Below are 20058 nucleotides of genomic sequence, written 5' to 3'. Positions count from 1 at the left end.
CAGGCCGAAAGCTAGGTCTCATGCCAGTTAGCCAAGTTGTGAATGCAAAGGAAAATTCTTGAAGGAAATTAAAAGTGCTACTCCAGTGAACACACGAATGATAAGAAAGCGAAACAGCCTTATTGCTAATATGGAGAAAGTTTTAGTGGTCTGGATAGAAGATCAAACAAGCTACAATATTTCCTTAACCTAAAGCCTAATCCAAAGCAAGACCCTAACTCTCTTCAACTTTATGAAGGTTGAGAGAGGCGAGGAAGCTGTAGAAGAATACTCCGAAGCTAGCAGAGGTTAGTTCAGGGGGTTTAAGGAAAGAAGCCATCTTCATAACATAAAAGTGCAAGGGGAAGCAGCAAGTACTGATGTAGAAGCTGCAGCAAGTTATCCAGAAGATCTAAGATAATTATTGAAGGTGGCTACACTAAACAACAGATTTGCAATGTAGACAAAACAGCCTTATATTGGAAGAAGATGCCCTTTAGGACTTACATAGCTAGAGAGGAGAAATCAATGCCTGGCTTCAAAGGACAGGCTGACTCTCTCATTAGGGGCTTATGCAGCTGGTGACTTTTTTAAGTGGAAGCCAATAGTCATTTGCCATTCTAAAAATCCTAGGACCTAAATCTATTCTGCTTGTGCTCTATAAATGGAAAAACATAGCCGTGAGCCTGGATGACAGCACATCTGTTTACAACATGGTTTACTGAGTATTTTAAGTCCACTGTTGAGAACTACTGCTCAGAAAAAAAGACTCCTTTCGAAGTATTACTGCTCGTTGACAATGCACCTGGTCACCTAAGAGCTCTGATGGAGATGAGATTAATGTTGTTTTCATGCCTGCTAACAATATCTATTCTGCAGCCCATGAAGCAAGGAGTAATTTTGACTTTCAAGTCTTATTATTTAAGAAATATATTTCATAAGCCTATAGCTGCCATAAATAGTGATCCTTTTGATGGATCTGGGCAAAGTAAATTAAAAACCTTCTGGAAAGGATTCACCGTTCTAGATGCAATTAAGAACATTCACGACTCATGAGAAGAGGTCAAAATAGCAACATTAACAGGAGTTTGGAAGCAGCTGAGTCCAACCCTCATGGATGACTTTGAGAGAGTCAAGACTTCAGTGGAGAAAGTAACTGCAGATGTGGCAGAAATAGCAAGAGAACTAGAATTAGAAGTGGACCCTGAGGATGTGACTGAATTTTTGCAATCTCATGATAAAACTTAATGAATGAGGAGTTGCTTCACAGAGATGAGGAAAGGTGATTTTCTGAGATGGAATCTACTCCTGGTGAAGATGCTGTGAAGATGGTTGAAATGACAGCAAAAGATTTAGAATATTACATAAACTTAGTTGATAAAGCAGCAGCAGGGTTTGAGAGGATTGATTCCAATTTTGAAAGAAGTTCTACTGTGGATAAAATGCTATCAAACACCATCACATGCTACAGAGAAATCATTTGTGAAAGGAAGAGTTCATCAACGCAGCAAACTTCACTGTTGTCTTATTTTAAGAAATTGCCACAGCCACCCCAACCTTCAGCAACCACCACCCTGATCAGTCAGCAGCCATCAACATCCAGGCAAGACCCTCCACCAACAAAAAGATTACAAATCTCTGAAGGCTCAGATGATGGTTAGCATTTTTTAGCAATAAAGTACTTTTTAATTAAGGTATGTACATTGTTTCTTTAGATGTAATGTCATTGCACGCTTAAGAGACTACAGTATGGTGTAAATATAACTTTTATATGCACTGGGAAACCAAAAAATTTGTGTGACTCACTTTATGGCTATAATCACTTTATTGCAGTGGTCTGGAACTAAACCCACAATATCTCCGTGGTATTCATGTAGTCACTCAAGAAATGCCTTTTGATAGCAAAAAGAGCAGCTTCTCCTAAATCCAGAAACATGTGGGCTTCTTTAGCAGACTGTTCGATCAGAAGACTTCCCTGACTAGTAGGATTATGATTAGGAAGTCTTTACTTCTCCCAACATTTTAAAGAAAAGAACACACAAAGACACACAATAAATGGCTGGGGAGTCAGAAATGAAGTAAAATCAAGAAATATAAAAATATCAAGAGGAATCTAACAGGACTCAATGATAATACTGTGCCATAAACTGAGTGTGGTAACTCAGCCACCCTTTGCACCTGAGGTCCATAAAAAAATCACAAAACAAAGGAAATCTCCCAAATTGGCCTCACCATTTCATGGAATTATGTTGTAATGGGTAATGTACCAGCTGGATCACACTCCACAGAACACAGTGACATATCATACTAATATACAGGGAAACTCAGACACAGGTATTACCCTGAACCTGGTACTAGGCTTACTAAGTAGGGTCCAAATTTACCACATTTATTCAAAGATAGGCTTCTGTCTAATCTTTTTCAGCTTATCTTCTATGCATTAATGCCCTTGCTCTGGTTACAAAAATCTGTGCCCCAGCTGGGGCTGGAGGCTATGCCAACTTCGCAGTGAATGGGGCCACCAGGAATAGTGCAACCTGGAGGCCCTGGATCTAGCCACAGACAGTGATATAACAGCAATTCCTGAACTACTGGCAAAAGAGCCAAAACCAGGCATGGTATTTTAAAACTGCAAGAGTGGCTTAACATTAAGGCTCTATTTGTTGGTGGTGAGAATGTTAAATGGTGCGCCCACTATGGAAAACATTTCCTCAAAAAATTAAAACACAGAACTACCAAATCATCCAGCAATTCCACTTCTGGGTATATACCCAAAAGAACCAAAAGCAGGGACTCAAACGTATATTTGTACCTCAATGTTCACAACAGCATTATTCATCAATATCCAAAAGGTGGAAACATTTATCAACAGATAAACAAAATTTGCTATATACATATAACGGAATACTGTTCAGCCTTAAAAAGGAATGAAATTCTGACACGTGCTACAACATGGATGAAACCTGATGGTATTATGCTAAATGAAATAAGCCAGACACAAAAGAACAAATACTGTATGATTCCACTTATGTGAGGTACCTAGAATAGTTAAATTCATGCAGATAGTAAGTAGAATTGTGGTTGCCAAGGGCCAGGAGGAGGGGATTGAGGAGATATTGTTTAATGAATACAGAGTTTCAGCTTGGGAAGATAAAAATGTTCTGGAGATGAATGGTGGTGATGGTTGTACAACAATGTGAATGTACTTAACGCTACAGAATTGTATACCTAAAAATGGTTAAAATAGTAAATTTTGTTATGTATATTTTACATCGCATAAAAAAAAGACTAGTTGTATAATTCACTACAATAAAGATTAAAGTAGAGGGCCAGCCCGGTGGCTTAGCGGTTAGGTGCGCGCGCTCCACTGCTGGCAGCCCGGGTGCGGATCCTGGGCGTGCACCGACGCACCACTTCTCTGACCATGCTGAGGCCGCGTCCCACATACAGCGACTAGAAGGATGTGCAGCTATGACATACAACTATCTACTGGGGGCTTTGGGGGAAAAAAAATAAATAAATAAAATTATTTAAAAAAAAAGATAAAAGTAAAAAAACATATGATCTATCAAGATTTGATATCTAGACAGTTTAAAAGGCATTTGATAAAATGGAACAGTCACAATAAGCTAGGAATAAGCCTAGGTAATTTCACTGGTGAAAGCCTTCTTGAAACAGATAATTCTTATGCTACTTTACTTTTTAAAATTTGAGGCTTCTCTGCAGCCTGAAATATGGCCAAAGTGTATAAATGAGTATTTTTCACCTAATTTGTCCAAAACTGAAAGAGGCTCATTGAAACCTCCCAATATTACTCTAATCCTGTCAGTTTCTTTTGTATTTGCTTTTATATATGCTGATGCTATGCAACTGGGTGCATGCAAGTACAGCAGTGAGAATGCAACACTGTGTTAATAGTAATATCATAATCCCTCTTTACTTTTTGTTTTAGATTTGCTTAGTTTATCTTTACCCATTTTTTAAACTTTTAATCTTTCTGAGTTGATTAATAACTAATTAGTTGGCTTTTATTTTCTGATCCAATCTGAGACTTTTACTGTCAATAATGGAGTATATTACATTTGCATTTATTGTTGTAACAAATAATTGGTCTGTCATCTTATTTTCAAGTTTCTTAGCTTTCTAAATTTTGCTATATAGTCTTTGGTTTTGTTTTGTTTTGTTAGGGGAGTGAGTTGGTCCTATTAGTGTTCACTTTACATATGCATACACATTCTCTCTTGTCACCAGCTTCTGATTTGAAACAGCGTGCAACGACAGCCCCTCTGAAAGATGAAGAAATCAGTGCACTTACACTGCTGCTCCTCTCTCTCCACTTCCCCTGTAATCCTCTGGTTGTTGCTGGCACATTCTTTGATTTTTGTCTTTGTCTATTATAAAATCATTACATTTTATACACTGGGTAACTTTATTTTAAGAATAATACCTATTACAATCTGTTTTGTAAAAGTAATTATCAGACTTATTTCTATGTTTAAATGGATTCACGGTTCACAGTTTTTCCATTTTGTGAATTCTTTATTTTTTATTTCATCTTTCAATTAACTGAATTACATCTAAAGTAACTTTTTCAGGAAGGGTACAGAGGTAGTTATATTTCTGAAGTTTTAACATATTGAGAGATCATCTTCCTATCATTAACTTGATGTGTTAATGACAACCAATCTGAGTAATGAATTCTTGGGTCACATCTTTTTACCTCAACATTTTGTAGACATCATTCCATTTTCTTCAGGCATCTAATGTTGCTGAGATTTCTTAAGTCAGCCTCCAAAAGAATAATAATAGTAGCTAACATTTACTGAACATTTTACTGTTTGCTAGGTACCAAGCAAACAATGGTCCTAAGAATCCAACAAGGCAAATGTTATTATTATCCAAATTTTGCCAATAAAACTGAACTTTAAAGAAGTTAGATCATTTCCCCAGAACCAAATGCAAGTAAGTATCAAAACAAAGATATGAGCCAGATCTTCCATGAAATCTGTGCTTTTAACGACTACAATCACCTCACCAGTCCTACTATTCCAAAGCAAAGGGGTAAACTCCAAGTAGGGCACAAGAAGTTTCTCCTGTGGCTTGCTACCCGTGGGACCCTTTCGGAACTTCCTTACTAATTCCAGTACACTGGCCCATGCTTTGATAAGAGAAGACATGTCAAATTAATATCCTTTTTTAATTTAGTCCAAATGTACTGTATCTGTCAGATATTATTTGAAATTCTTTGATATAAGAATATGGACATTTCCTGACTTCAGTATAAATGATGTTTCTTTTTCTGTTCTTTTGGTATTATTCATTTCTGATGTTTTGAAGATGAGAAAAGTAAGAATGTATACTTTCTCTGTCATGATTTCTGGACTCCAGATAGACTGGCACCAACAGAAATGCAGGCAGAGAAACACAGTGGAGGCCTCTGCAATATTACAGGTGTTCAGAGCTCCAGCAAAATCTAAGCAAAAGTTAAGAAAGAGAATTGATAAAAGTTGTTGACTCAAAGAAATGGAGAGAGAGCAAGAGAAAAATGACTCAGAATGTGAAATACAGGAAAGAAGGGAGAAGGTAAACAAGAATGTAGTTTGAGGCATCTCATTTATAATTCTGTATACATGACTCCCACAGGATAGGTACTTGAACATTTGCTGAATTAAAGATTTGCCAGCGTGAGCTTGAATAGATCCTATAAGTTAATATAGACATGGAAAACTAATGACACAGGTTCACAGGCTCAGAATCTGAAAGAAAAGACCAGTAAGGCCTTAAAATAAAAACAAAAAAACAAGACTATTATTACTCAAAATATACTCTTCAGGAAGCTGATCTTGACGGCCCTCACACATTTCATCACTATGACACTAAATAAGGTAAGGAGAGCTGACAGGTCCCTTTTGAAACTCTCTTCAAGGCTACTTGAACATGCTCGAATATCATTTGCTGATAAACTATTTAGGAGAGGCAAGGTAAGTCTTTTTAGTGGTTAGTTTTATACATTCCAGTGTAATAAGAATTCTAGTATAGAAAAGATATATTAAAAAATATATACATATTTGTTTCATTCTGAATTAATTGCAAATTTAGAATTTGCAAGAATAGGACAAAGAACACCTATATATCCTTCACCCAGATTCACCAACTGTTAACATTTTGCCCGACTTGCTTTATCACTCCTTTCCTTTTCCTAAATCTTTTGAAAATAAGTCCTAGACACATTCTTCAGGATGTATTTCCTAAGAGCAAAGACATTCACTCACGTAATCACAGTACAATTTTCAAAACCAGAAAATGTAACACTGATAAAATACAATTATCTCATCTACAGACCTCAAACATGGCCAATTGTCCCAATAACGTCCTTTTCAGCAACTTTTGTTTTTCTCATCTAGGATCCGATCTAAGACCACACCATGCATCTTGTTTTTATGACTCTTTAGTCTCCATTAATCTGGAACAGTTAGCTTCTCAGCTTTTGTCTTTTATGACACTAACATTTTTGAAGAGTACAAGTCAACTGTTTCACAGAATGTCCCTCAACTGGAGTATGCCTGATATTTCTGCATGATGAGATTCAACGTTATGCTTTTTTGGCAGAAATATCACAGAAGTGATATTGTATCCTTAGAGCATTAGAGTAGGAAGTACAGCTTATCAGTAAGTCCCATTACTGGCAATATTAACCTTGATCACTTGGTTAAGGGGGAGTTTCTCCATTATAAAGTTATCATTTCTCGCTTTGTTATTAATAAAGTAATTTGTGGGGAGATTCTTTTAACTACATAAATGTCCTATTCCTCATAAAACTTGCACTATTTTTAGCATCCACTGTTAATTCTTCTCTCAATCACTTATTACCATGATGGCTGCAAAACGATTTTTCTAACTCTTTCATTATTATGAATTTATTAGTTGACATTCTATGGTAAGAAGCAGAAGTTTCTTTACACCCACGTATTTACTTATTTATTAAAAGTATGGATTCTTATTTAATTCAATAGGTCTATAATCCATTTTGTTTTGATATCAAATAGCCCCAGACACAGTAAGTTGGAACTCCTTCAAGCTAATTTCTATGTCCTTTTGACATGTCCCCACCATTTGTTTGAGCATTTCCTTGCTTTTTGGCACAAGATGTTCCATTTTGTACCTTCTCTGTACCATCCTTGGAATCAGCCACTTCTCCATGTGCTGAGTTCTTTCAACAGGAGATGGGTTTTTTTTTTAGAAACCCAGATCTGGTCTCAAGGTACACTCACTGCTAATAGCATATCACTGCTTCTAGCCCCTTTCAGCAGAAAGAGCTAGCAGATATATTATAATATTTTTTATAAACTATATCCAATTTAAGAAAAACAATATACTTTCCACTACAGCATTTGGCCAACACATATTTAACAGAAATATCCACACAAAAAAACTGCTTAGTGAAACGCTCTTAATTTAATGCTGGTTAATTTTTCCTTTTAAATTTTGTATAAATTTTTCTTCTACACAGTAAGTTTGTCATATAAATCTTTCAATTTTATGAAAACAGGGCACACATATAACTGTAATTTGATCACTTAAGGTTTAGAAGTCAAAGCTAGGAGAACCTCTTTTTCAACAGTAAGAGTAAAGAGAGTTTAACAAAGCTCAAGAATAATTACTATTTGAAAAATAAGAGAATAGAGGGAGCTTTATGTCATTTTTTTCTTCTAACATTACAAAAAAATACTAAAATTAAATTAGCAAGTTGATCAGAAGAGACAAATTAATCTGTTTAAAATACTAACTCCTTGCCACTCTTCCCTCCTATAAGAACTACTGGAATACTCTGAGGGTGTGAGCACCTATGTGAACACCTTGGATACCTACACATCACTGCACATCTGATCCAGAGAGGCTGATAATAAGCAAGTTACATGAGACAGAATATACCCGAAAGTTGTGACTGTCTTCTTAAATCTGTTTTCTCAGTTCATTCAATTTCATCACAGGCTCTCTTAGGTAATCATTTAACCTAACCAGCATTTATTAAATATCTACTTTATTCCTAGAGCTGAGCTAGGTGTTCCCTCCAAATACACCTCCTCTTTGATCTTACTGGGAAGTCCTTCAATCTCTCTCTTTTTACTTTATCCCCTCTTTCTCTTCACTCCACTTCATTCCCTACCCTATGCAGACCTCACAGTACATCAATTCAGCCACCGTCTTGGGAGAATCCTCAATCTTAGACATCAACATTAGATGTCTAAAGCTCTCACGCCACTAATTATACTCTCCTATATCTTTAATCTCTTTCCTTCAGTCTATAAAGTTCTCAAATATCTTGCGTGTAAAAACACTTTCGTTTAAAAAATCCAAGCATCTAAAAGAAAAGCTTTTCCTCCCATTACTCAACTCACTGCAATCTGGATGTTATCCTGAACTTTTCCCTCTTCCTCACCCAAAAAGTTAATTCATGGTTACTCTTTCCTGTATTCCTCTATTTGTCCTCACTCCAACTGCTTGAGTTCAGCCCCAGGTCTGTTCTCATACGACTACGGCAGTAATGTCCCAATTCACGTCCTTGTCTTGAACCTCTCCTTAAACACCCCCTTCCTCACCTATCTCTCTATATAGTGCTGCCAGAATACTTTTTATAAAACCCAAAACAGGGCTGGCCCCGTGGGTTAGCAGCTAAGTGTGCGCGCTCCGCTACTGGCGGCCCAGGTTCGGATCCTAGGCACGCACCGAAGCACCGCTTCTCCGGCCATGCTGAGGCCACATCCCACACACAGCAACTAGAAGGATGTGCAGCTATGACATACAACTATCTACTGGGGCTTTGGGGAAAAAAAAAAGGAGGAGGATTGGCAATGGATGCTAGCTCAGAGACGGTCTTCCTCAGCAAAAAGAGGAGGATTAGCATGGATGTTAGCTCAGGGCTTATCTTCCTCACACACAAAAAAAGGAAAACAAAACAAAACAAAACAAATCAATTGTCTCTCACATTTAAAACAAACCTATAATTTCTCAGTGTCTAAAAATTAAAATCCAAGTCTTCATGGAATACAAAGCCCTCTATTATCTGGCCCCTGTTCTACCTATTGTTGTAGAAATCCTCGTCCCCCTTGAGCCACCCAAACTTTTTTGTACCATAAGCTCCAGTCTTTACCAATGATACCTAAACCCCAGAACTATGCTGTTGATCACAAATATCCTGTGCTCATACTGTTCCATCTTCTGGAATTCCCATGCTCCCCTCCTGACTCAGTTTACTCTTACTCATCTGTCAAGATCTAGCTCAAAAATCTCTTGCTCCATTAAGTCTTCCCAACCCACACAAATAGAGTTAGTCAGTCCTTTTGTGATACCACTTCACCTATGTATTTATCTCTATTACAGCATATCCCATGTTAACAAAATTAATTGATAGTATGTCTGTCTCCCTTTCTAAACTGTGAGCTCCTTGAAGGCAATGGTTGCTTTTTAACCCATCATTATATCCTCTATGCCTATCAGTCCAACAGTGTTCAATAAATACTGTTGAATAAATGAAATTAGAAGCAGAATACAGAATGAAATTATAATCTCATACAAATAACATAAGCTTGAATGCTAAAACATGTTCCTACCTGGTAACTAACTGTTTTCTTTCCATCACTTCCAGTCTGAGGTAAGGTCAATGGTCCAGAGACTATCCAAACATCTTCAAACCTCTCTGTCAGTTCTCGACAGTACATTTCTATTCTGAAAAACAAAGCAAAAAAAGGTATGATATTCTCAGACATAAATGTAGAAAAGAAACAAACTATATCAAGTTCTTGGGAAAGATACCAAGAACACTGAATTTAAGAAATTAATGCAAACAAGAGACTATGGTACAAAACATTATAAGCATATAAGCAATGATTTTCCCGTTTCTTACGGCACAAAAAAAAAAAAAATCACACAAATTAGTACAACTATCTACATTTTCCTATGTCCATTCAGCATGCATTTTAGAACTAAAATTTTGTTTTGTTTTCTCCCTTATTTTTCTATGCTGTAGTTCTCAAATATAATGCAAGAATTATATATCAGGGCCGGCCCCGTGGCTTAGCGGTTAAGTGCGCGCACTCTGCTGCTGGCGGCCCGGGTTCAGATCCCGGGCACACACCAATGCACCGTTTCTCCGGCCATGCTGAGGCTACATCCCACATACAGCAACTAGAAGGATGTGCAACTATGATGTACAACTATCTACTGGGGCTTTGGGGGAAAAAACAAAATTAAAAAAAAAATAAAATAATTAAAAAAAAAAGAATTATATATCATTCTAACAAGTTGCTATACCTTATTTATTTAACCATTCCTATTGTGGGACAACTGGGTTTATCCTAACATTTCTTATATAATGCAACGCTGTATTAATTCCTTAGGATAAATTTCAAGGGCCAGAATTACTTTATTGAATAAATATTTTAATGACGCTTGATTATATGTCAAACTAACATTTCGAATGAGATTGTACCAATTTACACTATAAACTCCAAAATATGACATAGCAATTTCACAGTAATCTTTACAACACTGGATTTATCACTTAAAAACTGTTTTTGCTAATTTACTAGGTAAAAATGGCAAGCAGTTTCACTATGCACTTTCTTATACTGCAGTTGGAAGAGATTTATAAGATAACAATGTATGTCACCATTCTTCAGTTTCCTTATCTAAAAAGTAAAATCAAGATTATTATATCTTATAGCATGTATGCCCAATTATAAGGCAAAGTTTTCCACCCGAAAATATATCCCTTGGGAAAGGAAAATGTTAAATGCTTCCACAGGTATGCAATCAGCCAGAATACGGAAAGGAAACGTTATAGGACAAACATCCCAGATCTTGAACAAATAACATGCAAGGGGAAAAAAAAGAGGAAGGGAAACCTACAGATTAAAAGAGACTAAAGAGATATATCACCCAAATCTATGTGTGGACCTTGTCTGACTCCTGATTCAAACCAATAAACCAAAAAAAAAAAAATTTAAAGACAATCAGGGAAATTTGAACACTGACTGTAACACTGGTAATAAGGAATTACTGTTAAATTTTTTAGGGGCAATAACAGTACTGGGGTTATATTTTAAAAGAATCCTTATCTTCTAAAAATATTTATTTATGAAATACTTATGGATAAAATTATATATCTGTCACTTGCTTAAAACAATCTAAGCAGGGGAAAGGGAGGGTATGTAGATGAAATAAATGTGGGCCATGACTCATAATCACTGAAGTCTCTTTTAGTGTGGGGTGCTCTCCTAATTACTCTAAACCACAAAGTACTGTGGGGAAAACACAATAGCCTGAAACAATTCAATCAGTACTAGTTTTAGATGCTTAAAGAGATCCCCTGACAGAAGTGGTTAAAAAGTATCCAAAAAATGCAGACGGCCCAGATGATTTTACAGTTAGGTTTTATCAAAAACTGGTTAATGAGGGGCCAGTCTGGTGGTCAAGTGGTTAAGTTTGCACACTGCTTCAGTGGCCCAGGGTTTGTAGATTTGGATCCCAGGCACAGACCTACACACCGCTCATCAAGGCATGCTGTGGTGGCGTCCCATACACACAAAAAAAAGAGGAAGACTGGCACAGCTGTTAGGTCAGAGACAATCTTCCTAGAGCAAAAAGGGGAAGATTGGCAACAGACGTTAGCTCATGGCCAATCTTCCTCACCAAAAAAAAAAAAAAAAACTGTTCAATGGTTATGTTTAATTGTACAAAAACTGTCTTTTTTTAAAAACGTACAGAAACTCTTGAAATACAAGTAGGGGAAAATATAGTGTCCTTTGGACATACTCAAAAATATTTTCCTGCCTTAATAATAATATTTTGAGTAGTTTCTTCCAGAATTTGATTTCTGATCAGTGGTAAACATGATCAAAATGGCTGGCTACGTTTTGAAGTCTGTACGCCCACAGAAAACTGTACTCCTGAAATACAGCAAAAAAAAACTAGTCCAAAGTACTTACCTTCAGTAGTGTTAGATTTTGAAAAACAAAGACAGAAACAGTTGATGGGCACACTAGTACATTCTCCCACAGAATTACATTTTAAAAACACTCACCCCTCACCTGTTCCAATATCCAGCATTATTATCAAAATTCTGAGGCACAATATTAGAAAGGTAAAATGTTTCAGCCATGGCTTTCTGTGAAAAGAAATAAAAATAGTAAATTGCACTGAAATGCCCTCCCCTTTTTTTTTTTTTTAAGATTTATTTATTTTCCCCCCAAAGCCCCAGCAGATAGTTGTATGTCACAGCTGCACATCCTTCCACTTGCTGCATGTGGGACGCGGCCCCAGCACGGCCGGAGAAGCGGTGCATCGGTGCGTGCCCGGGATCCGAACCCAGGCCACCAGCAGCGGAGCGTGGGCACCCAACCACTAAGCCACGGGGCCTCCTCCCCTTTGATTTTACAAAGCAGACACAGAAAAACAGTTCCTTATTCATACGTTAGCTCTAGGCAATTACAGTGACTACTTGTTTAGATAAGTGATACAAGCCATAGCTACTGCAGAACAGAAAGCTCAATATTATTCAAAACAAGGACTAGAACAAAATAAGTAGTTTGGTATGCTAGTTTTCTTTATAAAATTCAAACCTACAATGTAGACTTGAAGAAGTAAAAATTTCCAACACAAAGCTAAAGGGTAAATTCTGGTTTTAAGCCTCTGGCAAAGGGTTTCTCAGTAAAGGTCAACTCTCAGGAATTTTAATAATTTTTAATAATTTTTATTTATTTATTTATTTTCTCCCCAAAGCCCCAGTAGATAGTTGTATGTCACAGTTGCACATCCTTCCAGTTGCTGTATGTGGGACACGGCCTCAGCATGGCCGGAGAAGCGGTGCGTCGGTGCGCGCCCGGGATCCGAACCCGAGCCGCCAGCAGCGGAGCGCGTGCACTTAACCGCTAAGCCAAGGAATTTTAATAAGTAGTACAGTACAAACATATTAGTTCAAAAGTGGCAGAGAAAAATAGCTCATTCTTCTGAATTTCTGGCCACCTCGTGTTCACTCATTTCACACTTCTGACCCATAAATACAAGGCTCTATCATTGTACTTCCTTCCACTGATGTATACTAACTGCCAAAGCCACCAATTACCTTCTCTTCAAGCAGTGGCTCTCAACCTAGGATGAACGTTGGAATAATCTAGGGAGCTTTAAAAATACTGATGCCTGGGATGCACCCCCTAGAGTTTCTAATTTAACTGCTCTGGGTTACAGGTCTGCACATCAGGATTTTTTAAAACTTCCCCAGGTCGGGGCTGGCCCCATGGCGTAGCGGTTAAGTGCATGCGCTCCGCTGTTGGCGGCCCAGGTTCGGATTCTGGGCGCGCACTGCCGCACCGCTTGTCAGGCCTTGCCGTGGCGGCGTTCCACATAAAGTGGAGGAAGATGGGCACGGATGTTAGCTCAGGGCCAGTCTTCCTCAGCAAAAAGAGGAGGATTGGCATGGATGTTAGCTCAGGGCTGATCTTCCTCACAAAAAAAAAAAAAAAACTTCCTCAGGTGACTATAATGACTACCCAAGGTTGAGAACCACTATCTTAACAACAGTAATCACCAACAGTTCATGAAATAAATGTCCATGTCATAAAAGACATTTCTCCCCTTTTTTGACAAATTATCCCAAATTAAAGGAGACTAGAAAGACATGACAACTAAGTGTAATATGTGATTCATGATTGGACTCCAGATCAAAACAAAAGCTGTAAAAGACATAAGTGGGACAATTTGGTGAATACGAATTGTATATTAGATATTATTGTACAAATATACAAAAATACATTTGCACATATTTCTTGGTACAATGATATTCTTGTCCTATATATAAATATCCTCGTTCTTAGGTGATAAATCCCAAGTGATCTATTTAGGAATGAAGTGTTATGATGTCTGCAATTTAGTGTCCATGGTTATAAAAAATTATATATACATAAACATATATGTAAAGTAAATATATCAAAATGTGTTTCTTGTGCTATCTTCTCAACTTTTCTACAGGTTAAACCGTTTTTGCTGGAGGCTGGCCCGGTGGCGGAGTGGTTAAGTTTGCGTGCTCTGCTTCGACAGTCCACGGTTCGCAGGTTCGGAGCTCAGGCACAGACCGACATACCACTTGTCAAATCATGCTGTGGCGGCATCTCATATAAAGTAGAGGAACATGGGATGGATGTTAGCCCAGGGCCAATCTTCCTCAACAAAAACAGGGGATTGGCAGCGGATGTTAGCTCAGGGCTAATCTTACCAAAAAAAAAAAAAGTTTTTGCTGTACTCTTTTCAACTTTTCTACAGGTCTGAAATTTTTCAAAATAAATATAAGTGAGTAGCTTTAGCTCCTAGTGGCTTTCCAGTTCCCTTTTACATAGCATTTAATTTTCCTTATTCAACCTGTTTAACAATGCCTCAGCATCTGAACAAAAAAAAAAAATAAAGTCAGGAAGAAAAATAAAAAATAGAGTATGGAAATTCTCAAATGTTAAGGTTTGGCTCCTAAGTTTTTAATCTCCAAGTCCCATGGTACGCATAATACCAGCCCCGTATTCCTATCCCTCCCCAAAAATATGCCTACAGATGAAAATTTGTTATTTCCTGCTGGAGCCATGTGTCCTCGTGACCACCCACTTCCAAGATAGTCCTCGTTGAAGGCACTGAAGGTTGCAGGGATGTTGGGATCAGGCTTGAATTTACAATGTTTTCTGTCTGCATCACCTGAAGAAAAACACACAAAATGGGTAAGTTAGCAGCGGACAAATTCCCTCAAGATTCTCTAAGCAAGGCAAGCTGGCTGCTGCTGGCTGGTATCTCTCTGAGCAGCTAGTACTTAGTGATTGCATGCATGTCTCAAGTTCCTGGGATAGCTCAGATACTTCATCTGAATTTAGCAAGGACTAGTCTAGGAAAGAATGCTTTTCATACAGTGTAGCTATCACATATACTTTTGTTTCTGGCCTTTCAAGTTAAAGCAAAAATCCCCTGGGTAGTATTTAAGTAAAAACAATGACCAAATAGCTAAACAGTATAAAAACCTTAGCTACTAAATAAATTCTTGCTTTTTAAAGACACCTATGTACTGTATTTTGTACAATTGTATTTGACAAGTTTATATGTACTGAAATAATGGATATATATAGACACAAAACAATTTGTTCTGGGCAGACACAGCCTAGGGGAGGGAGAGTGTCTCTGATATCTTGCTTACCGCCTCTTAAGCCATGACAAAACAAACATTTAGGTTATGAGCTCAATCCAGAAACTCCTGAAATAAAATATCTGAGTACCACATGGGAGAGAAGAAATCTCAATTTTATTTATATTCTGATACCTCAAGAATAGTCTGCCACAGCAGACATCAGCAAATCCTAACACTACATTTCCCACTGTCATTAGGATAGATCTTGTTAAACTACAAAAATTATGAGGACAAATGGAATATACTCAGGCTGTTAATCAAAAAAGTGCAAAATGGAGATCAATGAAGTTACTGATTCCAATGTCATTTCATTCAGCCAAGTAAAATTTAAAATTATCAGATCCCCAGGTTCAAAGTATCTAATATACAGCTTTTTAGAATCACTTCATAAAGAAAAAAATAACTGGTAATACAGAAGAATTATTAGTAAAGTTCTCCAAGTGTCATTACCATTGGAATCGCTTCCTTGTATGCATGGTTATTTTTGCCCGGTGCTCACCGTCCTTGAAAACACATTTGTAGGAATTCCCAAAGGCTTAGGATGAAGATGTCTTCCTTGAGAAAGGATGTAAATTTACTTCTATCAAGCGTCTAGAAGCATTACCAGTGGAGGACCACATTAAACCAAGTTCAAGGCTTAGGGTTCCTTGGTCTATTCAGGCTATATGGCTTTGGGCTACAAGTCTGCATGACAAGCAGTTTGTGGCCTCAACTTCTCTGAAACAAGCTTTTTATTTTCCTTTTGACCCTTCCCTGCTCACTGCCAAGATAACCTTCCATACAGTCCCCTGTGATTGGCAGGCAGGTTAGTTCTGGTTCACCTTTCCCCAAGAGTGCAGCTCTCTGGGGTTCTAGGTTAATATGGGAAGGGTATCTTATATGACAGTCTACCTTGGGTGAGCCCTGGATCCAGCGTTCAGTCTCCCTAACCCTATAAAGCTGCAGAACCAAAGACAATGTGGCTTTGCTTTGCCAGGACTGCCCTTACCTCTCTGGATTTTGGTTTTCCCCCAAATATTGGCCTGGCAATCGCCACTATCATGCTCTTCTTCTTTTTTAGTGATTTTTTTCTATATACTATTATATACTGCTAATAACATTTCTCACTGCTTTTAGCAGGAGAGTTAGTCTGAATAATTTAAGTTTGTCATTACTGAAAACGAAAGACTCTTTACACTAAAATCAAGTAAATCACAAGTATACTGCTTCCTGTTTTCAAATAATATTATTTTACCTCCTCAAATTAAACAGCTCACAACATTAACAATATGAAATGCAGTGCTTTTCTTATATGCCTCTGAAAATGATAACTTAATAGCAGGATAAAATTAGCAAAGCCAAAATTCCTTTTTTCTTGGGAAAATTTTTGTATTTAAAGGAAATTCATTAAGCTTGAGACTAAATCAAAAATTTCTCTTGATGTAAATTTATAATCAACTCTCAACTGCTATGATAAACCTGCATCAGTTTCCCTCCAGCAGCAAGCACATTCCAAACCTCCTGCTATGCTGCTGGTTGGTCTGCACTCTAGAAAGCACCAACTCATTTTAACATCACCATTTTAAAATACATAAACATAGCATGCATTGTTAACCAAAGGAGAAATAATTTGCAGGCCACACAGCAAATTAAAAGGCAAATAACAAAATGAGAATAAAATAACTATGACAAAAAGTAATATACTTAATATATAAAAGAACTCCTATAAATCAATTCAGAAAAGAATATCGCAACTGAAAATGGTAAAGAATAATTTCCAAAAAAAAGAATAATTCATAAAATATTAACCCTCATTGTATAACGAATAAACACAAATAAAATCAGCTATTAAACTGGAAAATCTCAATAATGTTCATTATGGGTGAGGGTTGGGAGACCAGGACAAATAGTGATGGTGGGAGTATAAATTGGAATAATCTACCTAGAAACCAACTTGACATTAAATATCAAGATCTGGTCATCTTAATTACAGGAATCCACCAAGACATAAGGACACATGAACAGACTTGTGCACCTGCCTACCTCTCGTCTCATTTCACATCATGTTCTCCCTTGTTCCAGTCACTATGGCTTTCTTTTAGTTCCCTAAAGGAACAAAATTCTTCACATTGGGGCCTTCAAAGATGCAACTGCGCTTTTCTTTCTGCCTGGAATGCTCTTCTCCACATCCCATGGCCCACCCAACTCCTCTGACTCGCCATCCACCCTTCAGGCTACTTTCTCAGAGAAGGCTTGCTAATCAAAATCAGGTTCTCCTGTTATAATCTCTCATCATATTTTTTATTTATTTATTTATTTATTTTCCCCCCAAAGCCCCAGTAGATAGTTGTATATCATAGTTGCACATCCTTCTAGTTGCTGTATGTGGGACACGGCCTCAGCATGGCCAGAGAAGCGGTGCGTCGGTGCGCGCCCAGGGTCCGAACCCGGGACGCCAGCAGCGGAGCGCGCGCACTTAACTGCTAAGCCACGGGGCCGGCCCTCTCATCATATTCTTTACTGTGCCTTAATTATGCTAATCCAAGTTGCAATCACTTTTCCTTCAGAACAATTACTATCAATAGTAATTATAAATTCCTGATTATTTGGTTGATATGTCAACCCACCTCCTTCCCAACTCAAAGTGCCATGGGGGTAGAGACCATATATTTTGGTCACTGATATATCCCCAAAGCTTAGCACAGTGCCAGATACGTGGTAGGCACTTAAAAAATATTTGTGGAGGTAATGAATGAATGGTGCTCATTGCAGCAATATTTATGACAGAGCCTCCAATGTGTGTGTCAAGATACGGATCCTCTCAGCTGTTGAGACAGCTGGGAAGGGTCTGGGGCTCCCTGGCTTCCAGGCAGGGTTCATTTATCTAGTGAGCCATACAAACATGATCATTTTCTAAATGTGCTATAATGCGAAAAAGGTGGAGATTATCACTAACCTTTGTACTAAATTTGGAAACATCTTTCATCAATGCCTTTACTTAACTACGTACCTATTATCTTGTTTTTGGATATATGTTCAAGAACCCATCTAGGCACCCGCTTTGACTGATCATAAGACAAGGCATGGTTAGTGTAACACCTAGTCTCTGTTCCAGTTAAAGGGAATCCAAATTGTTCCAAGAGAGCCTTTTCTGCAGAACCTAAAAATGGAAAAACGGGGGGGGGGAACAAAAATAACAAATAGTTAGTGACTCTTATTAGAAACAAAAAATTATGAGTAAAGAGAGAGGGGTAAGACTTACAAAAGAGTGACTCAAAAGTCTAATCAACCAGATCTCATTTTTACAAGTACTTATAAAGCAGAGAAAAAAAGACACAGTAGGCAAAATACTGGTTTTATCTAAAATCAATTGTAGTTACATCAAGATAAACTACAGCTACCTCACTAACTTTTAAATAAGGACCTTATCTTACTGGTCTTTCCCATACAATTCTCAAATCTCTGCCCCACAAAGTACTGTGTTTACAAAACCAGCAAAGGAAAAATTCCCTTCATTACTAGTCATAGGTATGATTGAACCGGGAGGAACCAACCTATTCATTACTTTTTAAGAGTTAGAGTGGGGACAAAAGCACAGCCTTTAAAATTCTTTTTTAAAGACCATCATCCATTGACACTCTTCCTCAACGTTCTGGTACTGAAGCAGAGATGTGTGCTGCAGCAAGGCAGTGGTAAAACTGGTGTTGTTTTCCCTAGTGGGAGAAACCAAGCACGCATTTAACTGGGAGAAGGTTTCAAAATAATCCTCTCTTGATGCCTTCCCCAGTCTTCAACCCACCAAAGTAGTTGTCTTGCTAAATGCCAAGTATCAGAAGGAGCAAGTTAAATTAGCACGTCGGGGAAAGTGTAAAAAAGGAGCGTGAGCTCATTTTCTTTGTCAAATATAAGGTACCCCTGGTAACTTGAGGACTTACATACTTTGAAGAAGGACTAGCAGGTATTCTTCATTTGAACGAAGACAAAATGACAATAAACTACTCTGCTAAAACTGTTAATTTATTCATTCACCCATACTTATTGAACGCAATTATGTACCAGGTACCGTACTGTGTTACATGGTGGAGAACAAACCCTACACAGTCCGAGCTCTTAAGGAGCTGACAATCTAGTGGAGGACACAGACGTGAAAACATACACATCGTGATAAATACTTTTGGGGAGAGAAGGAGAGAAAATGAAGATCCTGGGGGAAGGAAGTACGTGAAGGAGACAAGCGAGACTCGAGGTTAAGAGAGGAAGCCAAGCCGGGAAACTGCAAAGGCCGCAAACCAAGGGCCGGGCGAATGGAGAGAGCCGCGCGACGAGGATTAGGGTTCACGCCCGAGGAAGGAGTCCGGCTTAAACCCCGGGAAAGGAAAGCCGGCCCACAGACTTACCGTCGGGCTCCCTCACCGCCAGTGCTGCCTCAGCGCCCTGACTCCGGAGGAACTGAACGGCCGTGAACCCGGCCCCTGTGGCGCCCACTACAGCTCCGGCCACGAAGGCAATGAAAACGCGCCGGGAGCCCCTGAGGCGGAAAGCAAAACTTTTGGCAGCCATCTTAACCAGGGCACTTGCCTTTTGCCATAGCGCATGCGCATCCCGGGTCTGATGCGTGAAAGCCAATCGCAACCGCGGGACCAAGACACGCATGCGTAACCTGGAGTCGCCTGGTACTGAGGCTCTCAGGTGACGCCGGAGGTCCAGAGCGCAAGCGCACGCTCCTCTCAGCGGAGGGTCTCGCGCGCCTCCTGGTGACAAAACTGGAAGCCCAGGTGCAATCCCACCTCCACCCCTGGTCCACTTGGTGATGGGTGGGATCATGACGTCTTGAGGGCTCAGTAGTGTGCATATACAATATGCAATACCTTTAGTCTAGTCCCACT

The 20058-nt window shown here is 38.5% G+C and overlaps 1 protein-coding gene across 8 annotated transcripts in view; it reads right to left on the bottom strand.

Moving 5' to 3' along the window:
• EXOG (exo/endonuclease G) overlaps positions 1–19752 on the bottom strand; it is a 35797-nt gene extending 16045 nt beyond the window's left edge. For 5 of the 8 annotated variants that reach the window (XM_058555421.1, XM_058555370.1, XM_058555395.1 and 2 more), the window contains exons 1-5: positions 19570–19751; positions 18183–18332; positions 14573–14712; positions 12069–12145; positions 9591–9705 (exon numbers count right to left, since the gene is read on the bottom strand). In XM_058555421.1, the coding sequence (XP_058411404.1) occupies positions 9591–9705; positions 12069–12145; positions 14573–14712; positions 18183–18332; positions 19570–19732 (645 nt within the window). In that variant the 5' untranslated portion in view covers positions 19733–19751. Of the gene's footprint in view, positions 1–9590; positions 9706–12068; positions 12146–14572; positions 14713–18182; positions 18333–19569 lie in introns of all 8 variants that reach the window. The other 3 variants (XM_058555361.1, XM_058555413.1, XM_058555404.1) reach the window with 1 other exon arrangement.
• Positions 19753–20058: the final 306 nt, after the last annotated feature.

Source organism: Diceros bicornis, chromosome 2 (genome assembly GCF_020826845.1).
Source record: "Diceros bicornis minor isolate mBicDic1 chromosome 2, mDicBic1.mat.cur, whole genome shotgun sequence".
In the NCBI taxonomy this organism is placed as follows: domain Eukaryota; kingdom Metazoa; phylum Chordata; class Mammalia; order Perissodactyla; family Rhinocerotidae; genus Diceros; species Diceros bicornis.
The sequence above is the reverse complement of the archived record's forward strand: the minus strand, read 5'-3'. Positions and strand labels throughout refer to the sequence as shown.